The sequence below is a fragment of the Corythoichthys intestinalis genome, chromosome 13 (genome assembly GCF_030265065.1).
Source record: "Corythoichthys intestinalis isolate RoL2023-P3 chromosome 13, ASM3026506v1, whole genome shotgun sequence".
Classification (NCBI taxonomy): Eukaryota; Metazoa; Chordata; class Actinopteri; order Syngnathiformes; family Syngnathidae; genus Corythoichthys; species Corythoichthys intestinalis.
The window spans coordinates 4734791-4760002 of NC_080407.1; the positions used below are offsets into that span (position 1 = coordinate 4734791).

The 25212-nt window shown below is 39.3% G+C and overlaps 3 protein-coding genes across 3 annotated transcripts in view; 2 read left to right on the forward strand and 1 right to left on the reverse strand.

Annotated features, from left to right (window-relative positions):
- The first annotated feature begins 357 nt into the window (after nucleotides 1-357).
- On the forward strand, nucleotides 358-5296 carry nudt5 (nudix (nucleoside diphosphate linked moiety X)-type motif 5). Its single transcript, XM_057854948.1, has 10 exons — nucleotides 358-440; nucleotides 644-705; nucleotides 779-846; nucleotides 930-982; nucleotides 1051-1158; nucleotides 3047-3142; nucleotides 3222-3323; nucleotides 3504-3512; nucleotides 4558-4611; nucleotides 4697-5296. The coding sequence occupies exons 2-10, from the start codon at nucleotides 652-654 to the stop codon at nucleotides 4804-4806; spliced, it is 654 nt and encodes a 217-aa protein (XP_057710931.1). The 5' UTR covers nucleotides 358-440; nucleotides 644-651; the 3' UTR covers nucleotides 4807-5296.
- Nucleotides 5297-7882: 2586 nt separating this feature from the next.
- fbxo18 (F-box DNA helicase 1) lies at nucleotides 7883-24930 on the forward strand. Its single transcript, XM_057854944.1, has 21 exons — nucleotides 7883-8300; nucleotides 8383-8532; nucleotides 8613-8989; nucleotides 9053-9177; nucleotides 9237-9384; nucleotides 9450-9676; nucleotides 9741-9815; nucleotides 11266-11357; nucleotides 11679-11847; nucleotides 11913-12126; nucleotides 12229-12316; nucleotides 12381-12476; nucleotides 13981-14117; nucleotides 17708-17804; nucleotides 17875-18041; nucleotides 19818-19884; nucleotides 19959-20153; nucleotides 20221-20346; nucleotides 22644-22750; nucleotides 24227-24352; nucleotides 24442-24930. Exons 1-21 carry the CDS (start codon nucleotides 8282-8284, stop codon nucleotides 24544-24546), a joined length of 2907 nt encoding a protein of 968 aa, XP_057710927.1. The 5' UTR covers nucleotides 7883-8281; the 3' UTR covers nucleotides 24547-24930.
- The window catches only part of il15ra (interleukin 15 receptor subunit alpha), a 33288-nt gene continuing 32836 nt past the window's right edge, over nucleotides 24761-25212 (reverse strand). The window contains exon 7 of the mRNA XM_057854947.1: nucleotides 24761-24788. The gene's annotated coding sequence lies outside the window, so the exon portion shown is untranslated. The remainder of the gene's footprint in view (nucleotides 24789-25212) is intronic.

Consider the following 25212-nt stretch of genomic DNA (forward strand, 5'->3'; position numbering starts at 1 on the left):
TTTTACACATTCTCCATAGGGGAGGTATTTGAGGGGTGCACAATTTCAGAGATGTTTAACACATTATCATAAATAACTATTTTAAGTAAACATATAAATAGATTGCTTTTTGTTTGTCACAAAAGACGAAAATAAATCTAATAAATTTGTATATATTACATTATTTTTTTAGAACGTCTCTTGTCTCTTTTACAGTCGATTTCCGAAGCATAGATTGTCTATTTTGAAGCACGATTCTACAACGACACAAAATAAATCCGTATTAATTTTATGATGAAGACACGATAATATAAGAACCGTTTTGAAATGACATTGTTAAACATTTATAAACAAATTGGTTGGACCACACTAATTATTTTGGAGGGCGTCGCTGTGCCCGGAAGTACTACCAGAGTGAGCGCTCATTCCTTGTACTCATCCTTCAACTCGGTGCGTTTCACGTGAGTCAACTTTACACATTTCCCAATTCACATGATTGTTTAAAGTTCAAAACTGACACGTCTATCGCTTGTTAGCGCAGATCCACTTGTGTGCCTACGCGATAGTCAAATGTAACATTTAGCAGACTAGGCAACTCCTGTATAGAAAACGATCATCATCAAAATGGTGGCTTGAATAGTTTTGTTTTCCCCCACCAAATTAGAAAATAAAATGAACCACGCCGAAGATTCCAAAGAGGCGGCTCCACACGTGGTGAAAGAAGAGGTATTTTGTGTCAACTCCCAAAAAAGTACCTCCACTACGTAAGATTGAGCACTTTCCTGTCTTTTTGTTACAGCTCTTGGCATCAGGGAGATGGGTCAAGCTGGAGAAGACAACCTATGTCGATCCTGCTGGAAACACCAGGCATGCTTCCAACCCCCCCACCTTTCAAACCTTTTTTTTGTGTGTGTATTTTATAGTCAATGTCCCTTTTGTTCATCCTCCAGAATCTGGGAGACGGTGAGGAGGACAACCAGGCAAACCAACACAGATGCTGATGGTAAGGAATCACCGAGGCTTGTTCACCCCCCATTCCAAATTTAAAATAATTCCAATTAATTCACCAAGGTGTTGGCATCATCGCCCTGCTAAAGAGGACGCTGCACAAAGACTGCGTGGTGATGGTCAAGCAGTTTCGTCCTCCCACTGGACACTTCACCCTGGAGTTTCCAGCAGGTTGGGAAATCTGTACTACATTTGTTAAGAACGTTGTACAGTGGTACCTCAACTTACAAAATTGGTTCTGGAAGTAGTTTCATAACTTGAAAATTCTGTAAGTAGAGACGCGTTTTCCATGCAAATGCCCTAATCTGTTCCAAGCCCCCCAAAATTAAGACATAAATCTTTTATAATGCATCAAAACATGTAACAAACACATGTTACAATTAGATTGCCCAGTAAACATAAAATCAGAGTTGTGCATAATGTAAAAAAACAAGAATAAAGAATAAAAATTTATATACTCATGTAATGCTATCTGAACATACACATACAGTGGGGCAAATAAGTATTTAGTCAACCGCTAATTGTGCAAGTTCTCCTACTTGAAAAGATTAGAGAGGCCTGTAATTGTCTACATGGGTAAACCTCAACCATAAGAGACAGAACGTGGAAAAAAAACAGAAAATCACATTGTTTGATTTTTAAAGAAAGTATTTCCAAATTAGAGTGGAAAATAAGTATTTGGTAAACTACAAACAAGCAAGATTTCTGGCTGTCAAAGAGGTCTAACTTCTTCTAACGGGGTCTAACGAGGCTCCACTCGTTACCTGTATTATTGGCACCTGTTTTAACTCATTATCGGTATAAAAGACACCTGTCCACAACTTCAGTCAGTCACACTCCAAACTCCACTATGGCCAAGACTAAAGACCTGTCGAAGGACACCAGAGACAAAATTGTAGACCTGCACCAGGCTGGGAAGACTGAATCTGCAACAGGTCAAACGCTTGGTGTAAATATATCAACTGTGGGAGCAATTATTAGAAAATGGAAGACATACAAGACCACTGATAATCTCCCTCGATCTGGGGCTCCATGCAAGATCTCACCCCGTGGCGTCAAAATGATAGCAAGAACGGTGAACAATAATCCCAGAACCACACGGGGGGACCTAGTGAATGACCTACAGACAGCTGGGACCACAGTAACAAAGGCTACTATCAGGACTCAAATCCTGCACTGCCAGTATACGTCCAGGCCTGTCTGCGGTTCGCTAGAGAGCATTTGGATGATCCAGAAGAGGACTGGGAGAATGTGTTATGGTCTGATGAAACCAAAATAGAACGTTTTGGTTGAAACTCAGGTTCTCATGTTTGGAGGAGAAAGAATACTGAATTGTATCCAAAGAACACCATACCCACTGTGAAGCATGGGGGTGGAAACATCATGCTTTGGGGCTGTTTTTCTGCAAAGGGACCAGGACGACTGATCTGTGTAAAGGAAAGAATGAATGGGACCATGTATCGAGAGATTTTGAGTGAAAATCTCCTTCCATCAGCAAGAGCATTGAAGATGAGACGTGGCTGGGTCTTTCAGCATGACAATGATCCCAAACACACAGCCAGGGCAACAAAGGAGTGGCTTCGTAAGAAACATTTCAAGGTCCTGGAGTGGCCTAGCCAGTCTCCAGATGTCAACCCCATAGAAAATCTGTGGAGGGAGTTGAAAGTCAGTGTTGCCCGACGACAGCCCCATGGTCTCATGGTTGAGGTTTACCCATGTTGACAATTACAGGCCTCTAATATTTTCAAGTGGGAGAACTTGCACAATTAGTGGTTGACTAAATACTTATTTGCCCCACTGTACAGTAGAGGTTCCTCTTAGCCAATTGGATGCCAGGAATGCAAGTCAATAGCCCATGGCAGAGGAGCTATAAGTATGTTGCGTTCAGTAAACTCTGGAGCTGGAGTACCAGCCATAGTGTATTTTTGCCTTTAATATCCTGGAATTTCGTAACAATAGGCATTATTTCTCCGTTAAGGCCTGTCTTAACCTGAAAATTCTGTATGTAGAGACGTTTATAAGTAGAGGTACCACTGCATTTAAAAGCGGGTTTGCTCAGGTTTAATCGACGAGGGCGAGAGTGCTGAAACGGCCGCGCTGAGGGAGCTGAAAGAGGAAACCGGCTACAAAGGCGAAGTGGTCGGAGTGACGCCAGGTGTCGTTTCATATTTGAAGGACTACAGGGAAAAGTTTATGCTTGGGAAACCTATTTCTGACGGTTGTTTAATACACAGTGACTTGTTTGGACCCTGGCCTGTCCAACTGCACCACCCAGATTGTCACGGTCAATATTAATGGAGATGAAATGGAGAATATCAACCCGACACAGCAGCTTGGTGAGGGAGTGTTTTCTTCTTTGAGAGCAATAAACAAGCATGTGAGACTGATAATTCAAAACTCATGACATCAGAGTAGTCAAGACAGAACAATAACATTGTGTCTGAAAAGTACTTTTGGTGGATATGACCAGAATTCTAAGGCTTGTTAAATCATTTTTCTTTTTTGCTTTTTTTCAGGTGATGGAGGTAAGTTGAGCCTGTTCATTTTACAACATAATCTACTACTAGAGTTGTTCCGATCATGTTTTTTTGCTCCCGATCGTTTTAGTTTGAGTATCTGCCGATCCCGATATTTCCCGATCCGATTGCTTTTTTTTTTTTGCTCCCGATTCAATTCCAATCATTCCCGATAATTTTTCCCGATCATATACATTTTGGCAATGCATTAAGAAAAAAATGAATAAAACTCTGACGACTACATACAGTCAACATACAGTACATAAGTACCGTATTTGTTTATTATGACAATAAATCCTCAAGATGGCATAAACATTCTTTCTGTGAGAGGGATCCACGGCTAGAAAGACTTGTGACATTGTATATTGTGACTAAATATTGCCATCTAGTGTATTTGTTGAGCTTTTAGTAAATGATACTGTAGCCATGCCCAAAGGCATGATGGGAAGTGGAACCATGACTGTGCGTAGTGCTACCAATTGATATATCTTCTCTGCGTTGGGAAATAACATAAGGTGTTAAGAAAAAGATCAATTGCTACCTTGCTTCCCCACGTTGCTTCCCATGATATTTCTAATCAATAGGGAGAGGGATTGTAAGGCTTTAGCCAATTAAAAAAAGGCTCCAAAAGCTGCCAAAATTAACTTATCTTACGCTGCCTTTTATCTCTCTATATAGGTTAAACGGCGCCATTACAGATTGAGCGCGACAATGCGTGAATGGGTCGTGCAGCGCATGTATTAATTGCATTAAATATTGTAACGTGATACATTTTTTTAAAAAAACTAATTACCGCCGTTATCGGGATAAATTTGATAACCCTACCTTAAGCCTGAACTAAAGATTCTGGATGAGTGTAACAAATTATGCCTGTAACGTTAAATACAATTAGAAAACGATTTAATTAAAAAATATATATATATTAAAAAAAGACATGGCCGATATTTTTTTGCCGATTCCGATACTTTGAAAATGACGTGATCGATCGGGACATCTCTACTTTCTACTGAATAAAAAATAAATAAAAATAAACCCTTTTTTGTTTTCCCTCCAGAATTCGTGGAAGTCATCCTTTTACCACTTGATGAATTCCAGACAAAAATAGATGGTGAAATTTGTATTATTATTATTTTTTAACCTTTACAGGTGACACATTGGAATGTATTTAAACCGTTGACTATTTAATCCTACAGAGCTATTGAAAAAAGAAGAAATCATAGTGGATGCCAAGGTTTACATTTTCGCCATGGGGATGGCACAGGCCTTTTTCAAGCCAAGGGAGCTTCCTGTGCTCAAGCAGTGACACGACGCAGGCTGACATAGCTGTGACTACGTAGGACCATCTGAAACTTCATGATGTGCAACTCTCCAAATTGACATTCCAGTTGTTTGGGATCATTGTTTGAACATACACATACGTAGGAAGTATGATCAAGGTCACGTTTTAGGTTTTTGTGTCATTCCTTAACATACACTAACATAGTTACTAATTGAGTATAACACTGGAAACATTACTGGTGAAGACTTTTCAAGGCTTTTATTCCAACTACAAACGGTGCATTCAGTGCTGTGTGATACGCTGACATGGTTTTATTTGAAATAGGAAAACAGTGATGTCAGCTTATGTATTAACATTTCATGTCTACTTACTGTAAGATGAAAAGGAAAAAGTTCACTTTTAATCTATCCATGCTGCCCAGTGATGAGAATTTTCTGACCAATTAATAAATGTATTCCGACCTGTGATTTTGTTTATTTACTTTATATTAAATGCTAAAATACATTCTCACTAATACTGCTCCACTTATTTGTGTCTAAGCAGGGGTGAAAGTGGGCCAGAACGGTCAGGAACGCAGTTCCGGAATAAGATTCAGGGCCAGAACGCAGTTCCGGTATAAGATTCAAGGCCGGAATGCCGTTCTGGTCAGTGGCACCTCCAGAAATTTTTCATAGGGGTGGCCAGATGGGGCCACTTAAAATCTTGGGGTGGCCAAAACTAAAAGCCATAATTTCAGGTTTTCATTATACTACTGTAGTAAAAAGGTCAGGGAAAAACTATCAGACTTAAGGACACGGCTGCTGATATACTTTGGTGTATTGTGTAATATTTTATGTTACTAATGATTTAATGTGCATAGTCAATAACTGTCCAGTCAACATTTTCCACAACAATTCTGTTTTATTATGTTATGTATATATTAGGCATAAGGTGTACATTTAACTAGGGCTGTCAAACGATTAAAATTTTTAATTGAGTTAATCACAGCTTAAAAATTTATCATAATTAATCGCAATTTAAACCATCTCTAAAATATGCCATATTTTTCTGTAGATTATTGTTGGAATGGGAAGATAAGACAAGACGGATATATACATTTAACATACTGTACATAAGTACTGTATTTTTTTATTATAACAATAAATCCACAAGATGACATTAACTTTATTAACATTCTGTGAAAGGGATCCACGGAAAGAAAGACTTGTAATTCTTAAAGGATAAATGTGAGTTTGTATATTGTGACTAAATATTGCCATCTAGTGTATTTGTTGAGCTTTCAGTAAATGATACTGTAGCGACTTAACTGTTCTGCCCAAATGCATGATGGGAAGTGGTGCAACCATGACTGTGTGTGGTGGCTGCAAATGCTATATCTTCTCTGCGTTGGGTACACTACAGGGTGTTAAGAAAAAGATCAACTCCTGTCATTCTTCCCCACGTCGCTTCCTACAATATTTATGGTTGCTGTGGGAGAGATGACAAAGATTTTGCTATTTAAAAGCACGGCCCCAATGAATGCTTGTATCTACTCCACTCTGCCTCTTATCTCTGTATATAAGTAAAACGGCGCCATTGTAGGCCGTTTGCGGCAATGGGTGAATGAGTCGTATCGAGAATGCGTTAATTGCGATAAATATTTTCACGTGATTAATTTTTAAAAAATTAATTAGCGCTCGTTAACTTGATAAATTTGACAGCCCTACATTTAACAAAACAAAAAAAATGCATTCATTTGGGAAGAAATGCATAACCGATGCTTCAACAATCTAACGTTATACTGGCAAGCGGGGTGGCCAGTGGGGTGGCCAACCACCCCTGGTGGCGCCCCTGGTTCTGGTACACGGTGCTTTGATTCCGAAAATATGACGGCAACTGTCAAAACGTTATGTCAAAAAAAAATTTTTTTTAATGCTAAGCTGCCATACATGCATTTCATCTCCAAGAAGAAAATAATCTACCAACATCAGATTTACATACACAAGTGTTAAAAACAAGCATTATAAAGTGCTTGTGTAAGATAATCCGTTTCCACCAATATTAATGATTGATTTTATTCCACGAACGGCAGCTGCTGCAGTTATCCGAGTCTGATGATGATGTTAATGTGCGAATGCAAAGCAAAACGCCTGGACTCATTTATCCATTCAATTGGCTGTCATACTGACATGTGATCAGCAGAGATCGTTAGCTCTGATTGGTTGAAATATACATGTTTTCTGGAACAGCAAAAAAAAAAAAATTGTTGAACTGATGCGACAAAAAAGGGCAATGCAACATTAAATGGATCAAATCTTTAAGAACAACGAAAGACTTGAGGAGGCTTATTTATCATATTTCGTTTTATTTGCCCTGGTGGGGAGGTTCAGAACATCTTAGCTGTCAATCTGCACTTTGGACTTAAATTTGTTCATTTATGTTCGGCTACTTATTCATTTCCTTATGATTTAAAAAAGTTAATGTTTGCGCGATCTTCAAAATATATTCCATTTCACTATGCATAATATAAGTCATTTTTACTTATTTTTCCTGAATGTATGTTACTCATATCTTTGTTATAAAAAAGTAAATATTTACATTCTTATAATATTGTATATTATAAATATATAAATATTCAACTTCAATTTTTATTATTCTAATTAATCTTAATATACATCCTATGTTCTTAAGTAGTTAAAATTTAGATTTGGCATTTAGTATGTGGGGAAATGAGGGAAAATAAAAAATTAGGAGCTGGAGGTTGGGGTTTTTGCTGTTTTTGTTAACTTTGATTTTGCAAATCATTGAAAAAATACAATTTTGAATGAAAATCAGTTTTTGTATGTGTTATAGAAATAACTGCTAAAACAGTTTTGACAGGTAATAGGTTTGACCCCCCCCCCCCCCCCAAAAAAAAAAAAAAAAAAAAATTCTGGCTCCGTGGCGACCTTCGTGTCGGGGAGTTGCAAGAAATTGTAGCCACTTTCACCCCTAAGTTTAAAAAGAAAATGTTTGACTTAATAATGACTCAATTAAAAGTTTTGCGCTTTTTGTCCACACGATGGCAGTAAAGTACAAAAACCGGTGAAGTTTTGTACCTTTAAAGTTTAACGTCATTTCCTCTGGAGGACGACAAGCAGTGAGTGTGTTTTTTTTTTTGACGAACTTACAAACGGCTTTGTTGTTTTAAAAAAAAACGTCTTATTGGCTGAAATTGTGTGAACTCTAGCTATTTCAAAGTACGCACTCCGTTGACAATACCCATAGCAAGTCGCGAAGCTAGCAAGAACGTCTCCATAGGCTTACAACGTGCACAACATATTTGGGGTGATTTTATTTTCTCTTTTATCTTTACTTCGACAAACCTATCAGCCATATACTGCAAGCATTGTTTTTTTCTTTTCGTGCGTATACATTTTGTGTTACGAGCGGCTGCATGCATGTAACTATTCGTTTACAATCGCTTGAGAAGCCAATGTTGATGTTTGGACGGATGAGCTCGAAATGAAATAAAACGAGGATGGAAGTGGCTCTTAAAGGTAAGACTGCACGACAAGTCCAGGTTTTTTTTTTTTTTAATGACGTGTTTTAATGAAAAAAAAATATATTTTTTTTTACAAGGACGGGCCAAGAGAAAGCATTTAAATGCAGAGGAACTGGAGAAAAGCCAAATTGGTCACGAAGCCCTCACCAACCCTCAAGATACAAGCAGAAACCCGAGTAGTACTTCTTACCTAAACCCAAGGGCAACTACAAAAAGACAGAAATGCGGTAATTACACTGCTTTAACAGAAAATCTCCTTGCCGAACATAACTTTGACCTTTTTCCACGTTTCATTACCCCTCAATAGTGACCGGCACAAATGGAGGACACGAAAACGTGGTCACTTTGGATGAGAACGACGGCGACTTGTCGCCGTCATACTTTGAGGATGAGCTTGAAAATGAGAATATTGACTACTTGGAAGGGATAACCGCCGAGATGTTCGCAGACGATTTAGACTTCTCAGAGAAGCTGGTACAGGATGAACCCGAAGTGGAACCCATGCCCGACGCAGCCTACGGGCTCTTAGGCTGCAGTAAGCATCTGCTGCAACCTTGCGGCCGTGTGGACGACCTACCGGAGGAAGTGCTGTGGCAGGTCCTCAGCCTCATTCCCGCTCGAGACATGTACAGGAGTGCCGTACTAGTGTGCCGCCGCTGGCGCAACGTGATTGAAGACACCAACGTGAGCGAGCGGCGACACGTACAAAGTCGGAATTGCTCATTAATAATTGTTCCTTTTTTGCAGTTTATGCCCTACAAGAAAAAGTACTTTCGCTACATGATGCGGGAAGAAGCTACAACGGCGGAGGTCACGTCCTTGTTGAACCAGATGAGCGACACCAATCCAATAATGACACACAACCTGGTCATGTAGGTTTTCCCGGCTATCCCAACGTTTCCAAATGTTAACAGAGTTTCGTTCTGGACAGCATGATGGCAAACCACCAGTTTGGCAAGAGGGTGAATCCGGAGAAGGTTCTGGAGCGTGTGAAGAAGCATCGTTTTTACCCTCAAGCGGAGGCGTCCCTCCAATTACACATTCGGAATGTCCCGAAATGCCCGAATCTTCAAATTGAGGTTTTGAACGCATCATTTTGTAGTTGACACGATAAGCCAAAAACACGCAATATTTTTGATCCCAGAATGGCCCAAACCCGTTTGCCGCCATGGCGGTGATACTGCTCCTCAGCGAGAGTGTTGACGACATCCTAGCGTTGGTGGATCTGTTGAACGGCACTATGTCGAGTGGGGCCGTCACAGAGTACCTCAGCCACGCGGCCATGTTGTTGCTCGCCGCCAGGCGGAACAAAACTACACTAATGCCAAATGAACGCCGAGTACAGGAAAACGACTCTTTCGTTAGCGAAAGGTGAGGCCCGTTTCCGCTGACCTTTAACCTTTGCCATAATATAATTTCTATTTTGGCTTTCCAGGTTGCATTACAACGTCTACTATGTGCTTCACTTGAGGGAGAACGGCCCGTTTTCTGTTTGCTCCTCGGAAGATAGGTGAGAACTAGTCACTTTTTTTTTTTTTAGGGCTGTCAAACGATTAAAAATTTTAATCGAGTTAATCACAGCTTAAAAATTAATCGTAATTAATCGTAATTCAAACCATCTATGAAATATGCCATACTTTTCTGTAAATTATTTTTGGAAAGGAAAGATAAGACACAAGACGGATATACATTAAACATACTGTACATAAGTACTGTATTTGTTTATTATAACAATAAATCAACAAGATGGCATTAACATTCTGTTAAAGCGATCCATGGATAGAAAGACTTGTAGCTCTTAAAAGATAAATGTCAGTACAAGTTATAGAAATTCTATATTAAAACCCCTCTTAATGTTTTCATTTTGATAAAATTTGTAAAATTTTCAATCAAAAAATAAACTAGTAGCTCGCCATTGTTGATGTCAATAATTACATTACATTATGGTGCTTAACCCCATAAAATCAGTCGCACCAAAGCGCCAGCAGAGGGAGACAAAAAACACAAGTAACAAATGGACATGACACTGTTCTGTCATTTTAACCTGTTTGAGCGGGGCATGTGCGTCAATTGCGTCAAATATTTTAACGTGATTAATTTTAAAAAATAATTACTGCCCGTTAACGCGATAATTTTGACAGCCCTAATTTTTTATGAATTATTTCAGTCAATGAGACGTCAGTCATCCTTCTACTGTAAAGTAGGGCTGCAGCTATCGATTATTTTAGTACTCGATTAATCGAACTATTTAGTTCGAATAATCGAGTAATCTGATAAGGAACATAAAAAATTAAAATACCTAAGCTTAGCCTCAAACGGTATAAAAAATAAATAAATAAGGATCTACGTACAACAAAAGAACAAATGGCTAACTTACATAGCAAAAGTCCACTAGCTTAAATGCTAACTTTTTTTTTTTTTTACAAATGGTTCCGACATACAGTACTGTGCAAAAGTTTTTGGCAGGACACCTGCCTAAAACTTTTTTCACAGTACTGTAAATATTTTTTTTAAATTATTAAATATACCTATAGACTAAAATACGAATGCATTTTTTAAAAAAACTTTAGCGCAAACAAAAACTTAACTTAGGTTGGTCTTAACAGGGAGCAGCTGGTTTCAACCATGTGAAATGAGGCAGAATAGAGGGCAGTGTATCCACCCAAATCAATAAAACTAAATACAAACACTTTCAAAACAAACCATTACAACGCCACTTTAATTAAACGAATACTCGAAGCAGCAAAATTTAATTCGAATCGTTTTTTCTAATCGAATACTCGAGTTAATCGATTAATCGTTGCAGCACTACTGTAAAGTGAAATGAGTTTGTCACAAGTAGCTGCAGCCCTCCCAGTTCAATTGGATTGGACGTCTAGCACCGTCAATGGCAGCCAATGAGTTGATAAAATGTACAAAACGTGATGAAATTTTTAAGCCAACATTTGCATTCCTGTCAGCAATTCGCGCTTGCAAATGACCGGCGAACAGCAGCAGATCCTCAGCCACGACATTCAGAAAGACCACGTGATGAAGATTGTCGCTTTTGCAGGTATGGTTTAACAATCCCAATCCGTTTCCTGATGACTAACTAGTGCTGTGCAATATGTTAAAAAAAAAAAAGCACCTATCACGATATGGGCCATTTCATATCATGATTGGCCACCATATTAGACATCTTTCAACAATGATGACAGATTTCCACTCTATTTTTGAACTGACCCACCACAAATGTTAAATGCGCCATCAGCTGTCCAAAATGTGCATTGCAGGTACAGTTCTCTTTATGGTGATAACGGAAGAGAGACATGTCCATAGCTTTATATTTTTCCGGTGATATGTAGCGTACCTTTTTTTTCCCCTCTTTCTCCAGGCACGGGAAAGACAACCACACTAATCAAGTACGCCGAGCAGCGACCGCATCTCCGCTTTTTGTACGTCGCCTTCAACAAGTCAGTGGCGAAGGAGGCCTCGCAACGTTTCCCGTCCAACGTAGACTGCAAGACCATCAACTCGCTGGCCTACAGAGACATCGGAAGAAGGTGAGACGCGTGCCCGATGAAAAGTCCAGTCAAATTCATGCAACGACTTCTCTTTCGGGGAACAGGTACCAAAAGAAGCTGGCGTTTAATTTGAACACATTTTCCCTCAATGCGGTTCTACCCAAAGGCCGAGGTGGGTTCCTCAAGGCTAAAATAGTGCTCCAGACGCTCCAAAACTTCTTGTCGTCAGTCGATCCCGCCATCGGTCTGAAACACGTGCCGAGTGTTCAAGTACGTCTTCGAGGGTCTGTGAATTACATCAACGAAAGCGAAAAAGCAGTAAGCAATAGCACCGCCGCAAACCGTTATTTGGAGTTGACCAATCAGAGTAAATGGAATGCTACTCCATGAATAACACTTTTTATTTTCGGGGCGTTTTAGTTGTACTTGGAAGATGCCGAAACAATTTGGATGAAAATGAAGGACCCCAAAGTAACAAACGTTAACGGCTACTTCATGACTCACGATGGTAAAGAAGTGATTTGGCATGTTAGCACTCAGAAAACTTCACTATTTTTTTCTTTCTCTTTCAGGATATGTTAAATTATGGCAGCTCCAAAACCCAAAAGTCTGCCTCTCCGACCAATACGACATCATTTTCCTGGATGAAGCCCAAGACTGCACTCCGAGTGTGTTCCCCACTCTTACACAGTGTTGTTAATAACGGCGTTACAATATAACGTTATTTTTTTCAGTAATGAGTAATCTAATTAATTACTTTTCTCATCTTGGCAACGCCGTTACTGTTACTGAGGCGGGAAAGGCGTGCGTTACTAGAGCTGGGAATCTTTGGGCACCTAACGATTCGATTACGATTAAGAGGGTTAGATTTAATTATAAAACGATTATTGATGCACCCCCCTCCTTTTTTTTTTCTTTATTTTTTAAAAAAATGTTTTGTACATTAGTTCCAAAATTGTTCAAAAATCCTGTCAGGCTAAACCAAACTACTATTTCAGTATCAAGTTAACATACAACAGTAAACAAATATACAAAAATAACAGTAAATAAAAAACTCCAGTCCCCATTCTGTATCAGCAGCTTTAAACTACATTCAATTAATTAATGTTGTGAATCAACTGTTACAGTTGTTAAAATTGCTCCCGTTATTCCATAATTTCCCTTCTGTCTACTTTTGTCAAAGTTTTAACACTATTTCATCATTTAAAGATAGATTCAAGACAAGATTCAGCCGATTGAGGAGTATTTTAGATAAAAAGTTAATTAGGTTCGCTACAAAAGAGCCTTCTAGAGAGGTCTATTGCTTTAAGATGGCGGCTGTTTTTTACGACGGAAAGTTTGTCATTTCGCATCTCTGTTCAATAATACCTGGTCTAACACAGACGTCTGTCATTTTGCATCTAGTTCTACATATATATGATATCTACTGTAGCCGTATGTTTGTAGAAACTAGCAACTGGCGTTCTTTGCAGTGGCTGTCAGCCGCAGTCAGGTATGGTTGTTTTTTTTTTTATCTAGCGGCATGAGTTGAAAATGATATTTACTCTCGGTCCGTTCCTCATTGCGTCCCAAAGATCGCGCTGACTGTGTTTTACTTCCGCTTTACCTGGTATAATTCAATAATCGGAATTTGGATATTTGAATCGTTCTCGAATCTTCCTCGAATCTTCCACGGCCGAATCGCGAATAATCTAAGAATCGGAAATTTTGCACGCCTCTATGCGTTACCAAGTTGGTTGATTAAAAAAAGTCTAAGCCGAGAGAGCAGAGCAGGAGTGGGGAAGATGCCGTTGCAAACGCCATGCTAGGTGGCTCCAATAATACCTGACTGTAGCCATAGCCTACAAACTACGCCCACATGATACGGTAGATATCACATATATACAGAACTAGATGTAAATGACAGACACTGCAGTATTAGTAACATGTATTATAAAGAACTAGATGCATTAGTAAACAGCCGCCATTTTAAAGCAGTAGACCTCTCAGGAAGGCTCTGATGTAGAGATCCTTCTTAGCGAACCTAAGTAACTTTTTTGCCAAGTAACTAATTACTTTTACATTCAGGTAACTGAGTTACTAACGCAATTACTTTTTTCAAGTAAAATTAACAACACGGCTCTTACATCAATGTTGTAGACATCCTTTTTGACTTGTTTTCTCATTTAAAAGCTATCATGGACGTTCTGTTGCATCAAAAATGCGGCAAAATTCTGGTTGGAGATCCGCATCAGCAGATTTACACCTTCAGAGGAGCCATTAATGCGTTGCAAACAGTGGAGCACACGCATATATACTACCTCACACAGGTTTTTAAAAAATTTTTTATTTCAGTGTACATAAGTTACAGTGATGGCCAAAAGTATTGGCACCCCGGCAATTCTGTCAGATAATGCTCAATTTCTCCCAGAAAATGATCGCAATTATAAATACTTGGGTAGTAATATCTTCATTTATTTTGCTTGCAATGAAAAAACACAAAAGAGAATGAAAAAAAAATGCATCATTATCATTTTACACAAAACTCCAAAAATTAACCGGACTAAAGTATTGGCATCCTCAGCCTAATACTTGGTAGCACAACCTTTAGACAAAATAACAATGTTCTGCCGGAATTTTAGACCATTGTTCTTTGGCCAACTGTTCTAGGTCTCTGAGATTTGAAGGGTGCCTTTTCCAAACTGCCATTATCAGATCTCTCCAAAAGTGTTCGATTGGATTCAGGTCTGGACTCCTTGCTGGCCACTTTAGAAGTCTGCAGTGCTTTCTCTCAAACCATTTTCTAGTGCTTTTTGAGTGTTTTGGGTCATTGTCCTGCTGGAAGACCCATGACCTCTGAGGGAGACCCAACTTGCTCACACTGGGTCCTAAATTATGTTGCAAAATTTGATGGTAGTCTTCAGACTTCATTATGCCATGCACACGGTCAAGCAGTCCAGTGCCAGAGGCAGAAAAGCAACCCCAAAACATCAGGGAACCTCTGCCATGTTTGACTAGAGGGACAGTGTTCTTTTATTTGAAGGCCTTGTTTTTTTCTCCGGGAAACTATGTTGATGCTTTTTCCCAAAAAGCTCTATTTTTGTCTTATCTGACCAGAGAACATGCTTCCAAAACATTTTTGGCCTGGGTCAGAAGTGGGGTCCTGTGTATCCTACCATAAAGTCGGGTTGAAACTGTTGTACCCAGCTTGAACTTCTTTGGATGTTAGTCGAGGGTCTGTCTCCAGCATCCGCACAATCTTTCCTTGAAATCTCTCACCAATTTTTCTTTTCCGTCCACATCTAGGGAGGTTGGCCACAGTGCCATGGGCTTTACACTTATTGATGACACTGAGCACGGTAGAGACAGGAACATTCAGGTGTTTTGGAGATGGACTTTTAGCCTTGAGATTGTCCATGCTTCCTCAAAATTTTGCTTCTCAAGTCCTCAATCAGTTCGTCTTCTTTCTTTTCTCCATGCTCAATGTGGTACACACAAGGACACAGGACAGAGGTTGAGTCAACTTTAATCCATTTTAACCCTAAGATGCACAAGTTACTCGACCCTACACTCTTCCATAAGTGGGTCAAAAATGACCCATATTAGAACCAATGTGTTTTTATGCCATTTTGGTGAAGAATAATCACTTGTATTGTAATTAGTATTATATTTAGCGCCACACAAATAAATACACACACACACACACACACGGACTATATATATAAAGTAATGTTAGCTAACTTAGGCCAGGTTCATATCGCAGGTGTTCAATGCACGAATAAGATTTTTTCGTGTTTTTCCGAGTCGACTGAACGTGAAAAGTCGCATAAAAGTGGACCATTTCAAATTCGATCCGGGTCACTTTCGTATGTGGTTATAATCCCATCCGAGCCACATTTTTCCAGAATGTGGCTGCGGTCTGAACTGTAAAGTCCCCCAAATTGGAATTCCTTCAGCAAATAACGTCAGCAAAGAGCGAGAAAGACAGGGCGCTATGGTAGCGGTGAGTCTGTGCATTAGCGTTAGCGCCTAGCTTGAACGCGGATTTTGGGGAAGGAGCAGGCTTGACAACAGTCATAAAAAAATGAGGATAAGTCTGAGAATGCTCGGTTTTCTCTCTGCTCCAATGCTCCTGCGCATGCGGGTCAGTTTGCTCAGCGCATCTCAGACTGCGAATTAGAGCGCATGTGTGATACTTGAAAAGGCTCCATGGACAAAAGCAGTCTGAACAGGCACGCCAAAAAACATATGACAAAAAAATCGGAATTGTGCTTTAGGACCTGCGGTATGAACCTAGTCTTAGTTAGCTTGCTAGTTATGACGTAGGTTTATTTGTTAATAATAATAAAAAGAGTCATGAAAGACACACACACAAAATACTATATGGACATAATACTTACAGTAAACATATCAGCTCTTGCTGTGTAAAAATAATCTTCTTAAGGGATGTCACCTTTTGCATACTTAGTCTGTGTGGTCCACAGTAAATTTATTCCTGACAGCCAAAGTTAATAAGAATGAAAGATTCCCATTAGATTCCATTGAAAATGCAGCCTGTGCCTAAGCTTGTGGAAGCTTAGGGTAGTAATACAAAAATGACCATTTCTTCAAATGTATAAAAGGTTCATCAAAAAAATTTGAATGGCATTATATCAAAAACATGTTTTTTGAGGAATACCTGGAATATGAATTGATAACAATTTTTCAATCCGAAGCCATTTCAACAAAACAACCTAACCGGGTCATTTTGTGTGATTTAGTTATTGCCACCACCTGTTATGTGCCACGGGTAAGTAACAAGTGCTGTTAATTACACAAATTAGGGAAGCATCACATGATTTTTCAAAGGGTGCCGATACTTTTGTCCGGCCCATTTTTGGAGTTTTGCGTGAAATGATAATGATTTAATTTTTTGCCATTCTCTTTTGTGATTTTCATTGCAAGCAAAATAAATGAAGACATTACTCGCAAAGCATTTGTAACTGCAATCATTTTCTGGGAGAAATTGAGAATTACCCTAATTTTCGGACTATAAGCCGCTACTTTTTTCCCTCATTTTGAATCCTGCAGCTTATAGTCCAGTGGGGCTTATTTGATGATTTATTTGGGTTAATATGTAAAACTTTGTTTGACAGCGGCATCATAAGATTATCACAATTATGACATGACACGACACTATCATGGGCATTAATGAATTATTATGACAGATGCCAAAATGTGTTATGTTCCATATTATGTCACCAACTCCATTTATGTCCAGCTCAGATCTTTTACGTCCATTCAAAAGTGAGATAATTTGCTGGATGACACTAACCGACATCTATTATAAGCATTCAATAATGCCTATGACAGTGTCATATAATTATGACAGTATTATGACACCACTATCCAAGAAAATGTTACCAAATACCATAACTAGCAATTAATGAATCAACTGGAACAGTAACTGAAGAAATAATTAGCACAGGACATGAATTACATCTGTAGCGCCGCAATGCATGCTAGGAGGAATGTTGGATGACAACAGTGTTGACAGCAGGTGGCAGCAGAGGTTGACTGTCTCCCCCAAGGGAGCAGTGATGGCCAAATGAGGATTTTTAAAACAATAAGGCTTTGCACCAAATTGGTTCAAAGCTTAATGGTGGTTCATTTGGTTTCATGACAGTCTTATGATGCTATTGTCAAATGAAGTGTTACCAGTTAATATCTTTTGGTGTAAATATCCCATAATACAATGAGGACAACTGTGGCTTATCTATGAACAAATGCCGTTTTCATGTCAAATTTGGTGGCTGGTGGCTTATACTCCAGAAATTACGGTATCTGACAGAATTGCAGGGGTGCCAATACTTTTTGCCAGCACTGTATATTTGTGACTAAAATCATTTAAAATGATGTTAATTGTCTTTTTATAATCCAGAGTTTCCGCTTCGGCTCAGAGATCGCGTTTGTGGGCGCTAGCATCCTCACTATGTGCAAGAATGTGGAAAAAATTTTAGTCGGGGGAAGACAGAAAGGTAAATACGTCATGTTGGAAATCACACAATAGAGCTTACACAGTGGCCCATTTTCTTTTACACTTCAAAGGCGGCGTACTGGATGAAAAGTCGGCCCAAGCCCAACAGGAAATAATTGAAGGCAAAAGTCTCAGCAAGGGATCCACCGCCATCTTGTTCAGGAGTAATTTAGGCGTGTTCAGCGAAGCCGTGCGCCTGATCAAGGCCAACAACAAGTGCAACATCCACTTCGTGGGCGTAAGTGGAATCAATTGACAGCGTCATTTTCAAAAGACGTAGTTAACCTTTGAATTGTCAGAATCCTCTTTGGAAAAGATTTGCCTCGGTCGTAATTAGGGCTGCAGCTATCGATTATTTTAGTAGTCGATTAATCGATGAACTAATTAGTTCGAATAATCGAGTAATCGGATAAGGAACATAAAAAATTTAAATACCTGAGCTGAACCTCGAACGGTATAAAAAAATAGATACCGTAAATGAGGATCTATGTACAACAAAAGAACAACTGGCTAACTTACACAGCAAAAATCCACTAGCTTAAATGCTGTAAAAAGCTAACGTTCTTTTACAGTGCTCTTGACAAATGGTTCACATGTATTCCCACAAAAAAATGGCTAAATAATATACCTATAAACTAAATTACGAATGCATAAAAAAAACTTTGGCTCAAACAAAAATTTAGGCTTTGTCTTAACAGGGAGCAGCTGGATTAAGCCATGTGAAATGAGGCAGACGAGAGGGCAGTGCATCCACCTGAATCTTTTTTTTTTTTTTTAACCTGTCCTTTTCAGCTGTTTGACATGGAGAATGGAAGTCTAAGTGCCCGGATAGTCTGAACAGTTTTAATGTTTCACATTGAGAGTCTGACATACTCCTTTGTGATCATTCAACATACCTCATTTATTATGATAAAACAGCAAACAGGAAGGGGTTATGGGGGAACAAAAGAAAAACAAAAGAAAGAGAAGAAACACAAACAACAACAAGAAATACATTGAACGCCTAACTACCAATATGTTGGTGCTATCGTCAGCTAAATGTATTTCCGGTTGACACCATGTGGGGGGCCTGTTGACCAGGGAAAGAGGAGGAAGAAGGTGGGGGAGTCTATAAGCTAAGTGATAGAAAGGGGTAGAGTGTAGACAAATCATCTCTGTGATCTAGAACCCAGTAATCGTGTGAATCCCTTGTGAGTGTAAGCCCGTTGGCGACCGACCCTACACCGCCCCATCGCCAATCCCGGCACCGGGACCCCCCGCCCAAGCGTGCCCAATAACATCCAGCCGCACGCGAGCCCCGCCGGGCATGCAGCAGCCACGCAGACGAGCGGAGACACCACGCGGGCGCCGACACAGGGCCACGGCCCCCACCCAGCCAGCCCGGGGAGGGAGGGCGATCGATTATTTTGGTAGTCGATTAGTCGATGAACTAATTAGTTCGAATAATCGAGTGATCGGATAAGGAACATAAAAAATTTAAATACCTGAGCTGAACCTCGAACGGTATAAAAAAATAAATACCGTAAATGAGGATCTATGTACAACAAAAGAACAATTGGCTAACTTACATAGCAAAAGTCCGCTAGCTTAAATGCAGTAAAAGCTAACTTTTTTTTTTACAGTGCTCTTAACAAATGGTTCACACATATTCTCACAAAAAATGGCTAAATATACCTATAAACTAAATTACGAATGCATAAACAAAAACTTAGCCTTTGTTGGTCTTAACAGGGAGCAGCTGGATTGAGCCATGTGAAATGAGGCAGACTAGAGGGAAGTGCATCCACCCAAATCAATAAATATAAATGCAAACACTTTCAAAACAAACCATTACAACGCCACTTTAATTAAACGAATACTCAAAGCAGCAAAATTTAATTTGAAACTTTTTTTCTAATTGAATACTAGAGTTAATCGATTAATCGTTGCAGCACTAGTCATAATAAATCGGACGTACAGGATGAGAATCACAGATTGTACTTTGAGTTGAATACAAATGTGCTTTCTCACGCAGGGTGTGGACAAGTTGGGTTTGAGCAAGATCATGGACATTTGGTACCTAAAGCAAGGCAACTACAAACGTGAGGCTGCCGTGCACCATTCCCCCGTTTTGCACATGCCAAATGGCCACTGAAATTATTGTTCTTCTTAACAGGGATCAAGGACCGGCAAATTGTTTTTTTTGCCAGATCTCCAGAAAGCAACTACTTAAAGCTGAAGACCTACGCTGATATAACCGAGGACCGCGACTTGGAGGCTAAGCTCTGCTTTGTGGAAAAATACGATGCTCTCGTTCCGATGTTGGTGAATCTTATTAAGAAGCACTCGGAGGAAAACATGAAAAATGCAGGCACGTCATTTTGGACGTTAATTCATCCCCTGACTCGTCTGCGTCTAATGTTTTTGCTCCCCTACAGACTTCATACTTGGTACGGTCCACAAAGCAAAAGGCCTTGAATTTAAAAATGTGGCAGTCGGTGAAGACTTTGTCAAGGTTTCAAAACCAAGACACCAAGTCACGTCGGTTGACTTCGTTGCCAGAAGTGAGTTCTGGATTTAAGCACTGGAATACATTCCCTGACAAAAGTCTTGTTGCTTATCCATTTTGTAGAAACAATTGCTAATAACCTGACTTTTAATTATTCAATTGGTTTCAGAAATGGCTCATATGAAAGCTAAGACCCTCCCAAATGATGTTGAATCTACAAAAATATATTTGTTTCAATGAAAAAAGATTAAGCATTTAATGAAGACATAAAGGTCAAATTTTGGCAAGACAAATGTCGTCGCCTACAGAAAGTGGTGTGAAAATTAAACAAAAAATGTACTTCAAATAAATAAATATTAGGGCTGTCAAACGATTAAAATTTTTTAATCGAGTTAATTACAGCTTAAAAATTAAAATTAATCGCAATTCAAACCATCTATAAAATATGCCATATTTTTCTGTAAATTATTGTTTGAATGGAAAGATAAGACGGATACATACATTCATTATACGGTACATAAGTACTGTATTTGTTTATTATAACAATAAATCAACAAGATGGCATTAACATTATTAACATTCTCTTAAAGCGATCCATGGATAGAAAGACTTGTAGTTCTTAAAAGATAAATGTTAGTACAATTTATAGAAATTTTATATTAAAACCCCTCTTGATGTTTTCGAAATTTGTAAAATGTTCAATCAAAAAATAAACTAGAAGCTCGCCATTGTTGATGTCAATAATTACACCATGCTCACTCATGGTGTAACAGATAAAATCAGTTGGACCCAAGCGCCAGCAGAGGGCGCCAAACACCAAAAAACAAGCGAACACTAAACTGTACTGTCCTTTTAATCTGTTTGAGCGGGGCATGTGCGTTAATTGCGTCAAATATTTTAACGTGATTAATTTAAAAAATTAATTACCGCCTGTTAACGTGATAATTTTGACTATGTTACATAACACAAGCGAATTAAGTAGTGGTGCTGTGAGATCCAAATTGAATATTTTAATTTTAATATTTATAATTTTAATATTTTGTATGACTTCCATGGGCTTGAAGGACTGCATCCATGCGGTTCGGCAAGGAGTCATACAATATATTGATGAAGTCATCAGGAACATCAAAGAAAGCAGTCTTGCATGCCTCCCAGAGTTCATCAACATTCTTGGGTTTCGTCTTCCATGCTTCCTCTTTCCTCCTGTTCATGTCTGGTGACTGGGCTGGCCAGTTCTAGAGGATCTTGAGCTTCTTTGCCTTGAGAAACTTTGAGATAGAGATTGAAGTATGCGATGGAGCACCATCCTGCTGCAGAATATGTCCCTTTTTATGGTTAGGAATGTAAGAGGCAGCTAAGATTTGTTGATATTTTAGACTATTTATGTTGCCTTCCACCCTGCAGATCTCTTGCACACCCCCATAATGGATGTAACCCTGGACCATGATTTTGTCACCACCAAACTTCACTGTTTTGTGGCAAAAAGTGGATTTTTTAGATGAATCTTCCATTGAATTACACCACAGTCGTCGCAACTATTGCGAGACCTACTGGAGCCCACATGAATCAGAAATTTACTCAGAAAACTGTGAAGTTTGGTGGTGGCAAAATTATGGTCTGGGGTTACATCCATTATGGGGGTGTGCGAGAGATCTGCAGGGTGGAAGGCAACATAGTCTGAAATATCAACAAAGCTGCCTCTTACATTCCTAACCATAAAAAGGGACAAATTCTAAAGCAGGATGGTGCTCCATCACAGACTTCAATCTCTGTCGCAAAGATGATCAAGATCCTCCAGGACTGGCCAGCCCAGTCACCAGACAAGAACAGGAGGAAAAAATAAGCACAGAAGGCGAAACAAACCCAAGAATGTTGATGAACTCTGGAAGTCATGCAAGACTGCTTTCTTTGATGTTCCTGATGACTTGTATGAATCCTTGAAGAACCGCATGGATGCAGTCCTTCAAGCTCATGGAAGTCATACAAAATATTCAATTTGGATCTCACAGCACCACTACTTAATTCGCTTGTGTTATGTAACATATTTTTGTATTTGAAGTACATTTTTTGTTCAATTTTCACACTACTTTCTGTAGGCGACAAAACCTTTGTCCTCATGAAATGACAAATCTTTTTTTAGTGAAACAAATATATTTTTGTACTTTAAACATCATTTGGGAGGGTCTTAGCTTTCATATGAGCCATTTCTGAAACCAATTGAATAATTAAAAGTCAGGTTATTAGCAATTGTTTCTACAAAATGGATAAGCAACAAGACTTTTGTCAGGGACTGTACATTCAAACTGTAAGTCCAGTCTTAAAATGATTTTTCTTTTCTTTCCGAACAATAAGGTAGAGTCCCCTCCGATGAATGGAACCTGCTCTACGTAGCGGTGACTCGTGCTAAAAGAGCACTGGTCATCACAAGAGACATCCGCTGCATCATAACTTGGACTGGCGTAAGATATCTATGTCACCACACAATCCGACAGTATGTGAAGAAAGTGGTGGCTGTGTGACTGCAGAGGGACTGTTCGATAGGGAAAGAAATTAGCGTGCCCGAAGTAGAGGAGTTCCAAAAAAATTGATTATTACATGCATCGCAATGCAACACGTGACGATTCGATTACGATTCATAAAGGTTCAAAAACGATGATTTTCCCACATAACATTATGACAGCCGCTCGTAGCGGAACGAAATTCAAGACACTTCATGATGGATGCTCCCGGTTACTGGGAGAGAGATTTATTCCTTTTTAAAAGACTGGGAAATAAATTTGTGTATGAGACAGGCATGCGCAAGTTATTTTTTTGAGCGAGAGGGGAAGAGAGAGAATTCGTTGCTCCTTGTCTTTCAGATGTCCAGCAGTAGTTCTCAGGCATTTCAATTAAAAAAAATGTCCCGAGTATGTTGCTAAGACCTGTGTGCGTCTATAAGTGGTGAGTACACGAACCCCCTTGTACTGTTTAGCCTTTATTGTTGTTTTTGAGATGGTAATAGTTAGCGCGGAGCGCTAAGCTAATTAGCTAATTCGCTAACCTGTATTTCATATGCAGAACGTGTAAAACCATGATTAAGTACAGCGGTAACACTACAAACATGTGAAATAGTACAGAAATCTGTTGTTGAAAGTGCTACCTGGGAGCTGACAGGCGTGTGTGCGCGTGGGCAGGCAGGGAGAGAAGAAAGTGCGCGCACTGTAATGAGTGTGTGTGTGGCGATGTGGAGGCTGTTGGACTTTTTTATGTGCTCGGCAATAAACGCCACAAGTTAAAAGTGATCAAGAGCAGTTGTGATTTCCACCTGTTACACATGGGAGGTAACACTGTGAAAACAAAGTATATTGGTTAAAAGAAGTCTTATTTCTAAAGACACTTTGTTTGTGTCCAGAAAATTTGGAATTCATTCCACCAGTGTAAATTTTATTGTATTGTTGAGAGAAATAAGTACTCCCTCTAAAATGGTTAATGCTTTTGCACTTTCTTGTAAAAAATAAATAAATAAAAAAGCAGCTTAAGGGCAGCTTTTTGTTGTATGGGCATGTTTCCATCGTTCCTGTTGAATCATGAGGATATTTTAAATAAATAATGGACATAAATTTGTTTGGGTACTTTATTTATCAGTAATGTACGATGCATCGATAATCGTGATAATCACGATTACCGTGATCAACCCTTCAAAAATCGAATCGTAGCACCCTGAATCGTAATCGAATCGAATCGAGGGATGCCTAAGATGGCCCACCCCGGCTCGAAGTCAAGTCTCCAAACACAAGCAGCTACGTTGAAAAAAAAAAAAAAATTCACCTCCTTGTAGCGCATATTTAGTCAATAACATGTACTCACAACAGGATACATTTGTTCACTTACTGTATTTTTTTGCAGTCTTTGAGCAATTGCAACTGGTGTAGAATCATTTACCTTCTCATCAACAGGAATACTTCTTGAAGTCAGTCCCGCCTTTGACAGGAGGTTTTTCGGCAATATGCAGCACTTCCTACTGTCCCAACTGTGTGACGCCGGGTGCTGCCTTCATGATGTGCAAGAGACTAATCAAATATGTGAGACATGAAAATGTAACATTCAACTAATACACTGCAGATGTACGATTCTTACATGCTGTTTTTTATGGGGGGGGGTCTCCTTCCAGAGAACCGGCGTGTCTTACGGAGGCCCTCTGTGCGAGAAATGCGTGTTGACTCGCGTGGGTTCGGTGGCCTATCTCATGACGGAGGGGATTCTATCCATGGCTTGAGCTCAGGACAGGACGTACAACTTCAATGTTGTATTGTCAGTGGGGCTCGTTTTTGTATAGTAAGTTTGAAGAGGGTCTGTTTCCAGATCATTTTTCTTACACATATTGTTGTAATAGCAGCGTAATTTGTTGTAAAAGCATCATACTTCGGGGCGAATAAAGTATTTACCAGAAGGACGATGTGTTGCAGCATTTGTTTAGCTTTGGAAGCATTCCGCTGAGGCGTAATCATCTGACAACATCTGGACGAGAAAAATGTGCTCCAGAATAACAATGTGGAAATTCCGGATGAATTGAATAAACATTTATTATGGTTGCAGTTTGCACATTCAACAATGACAAGCGTAAAATGTTTGATAACAGTTGTATAAAAAAAAAAAACAAGGTGACTACAATTGCTGCCTAGATCTGTAATACAGTAATCATTTTGAAGGTACGAATATAAAAAAAGCACTTCATATTTGAAGAGTTTAGTACACAGACCATGTACCAGGGAGATCATTGCTACATGTTTGCTTGTTCAATACAGTGTTTGTGTGTGTGTGTGTGGGGGGGGGGGGGGGGGGGGGTTCACCTTTGTAAACTTAAAATACTCCAATCTAAATGTACTGAAAATTTCTTTAGTTGCCAAAGATATCTACAGTGCCTTGCAAAAGTATTCGGCCC

Bases quoted from the DNA above. Each gene is read 5' to 3' on its own strand.
- nudt5 (XM_057854948.1), top strand. From the start codon at position 652: ATGAACCACGCCGAAGATTCCAAAGAGGCGGCTCCACACGTGGTGAAA. The intron at 706-778 runs GTATTTTGTGTC...TTTTTGTTACAG, and splicing joins CACACGTGGTGAAAGAAGAG to CTCTTGGCATCAGGGAGATG. The intron at 847-929 runs GCATGCTTCCAA...TTCATCCTCCAG, and splicing joins GATCCTGCTGGAAACACCAG to AATCTGGGAGACGGTGAGGA.
- fbxo18 (XM_057854944.1), top strand. The intron at 17,805-17,874 runs GTAAATACGTCA...TACACTTCAAAG, and splicing joins AGTCGGGGGAAGACAGAAAG to GCGGCGTACTGGATGAAAAG. The intron at 20,154-20,220 runs GCACGTCATTTT...GCTCCCCTACAG, and splicing joins GGAAAACATGAAAAATGCAG to ACTTCATACTTGGTACGGTC.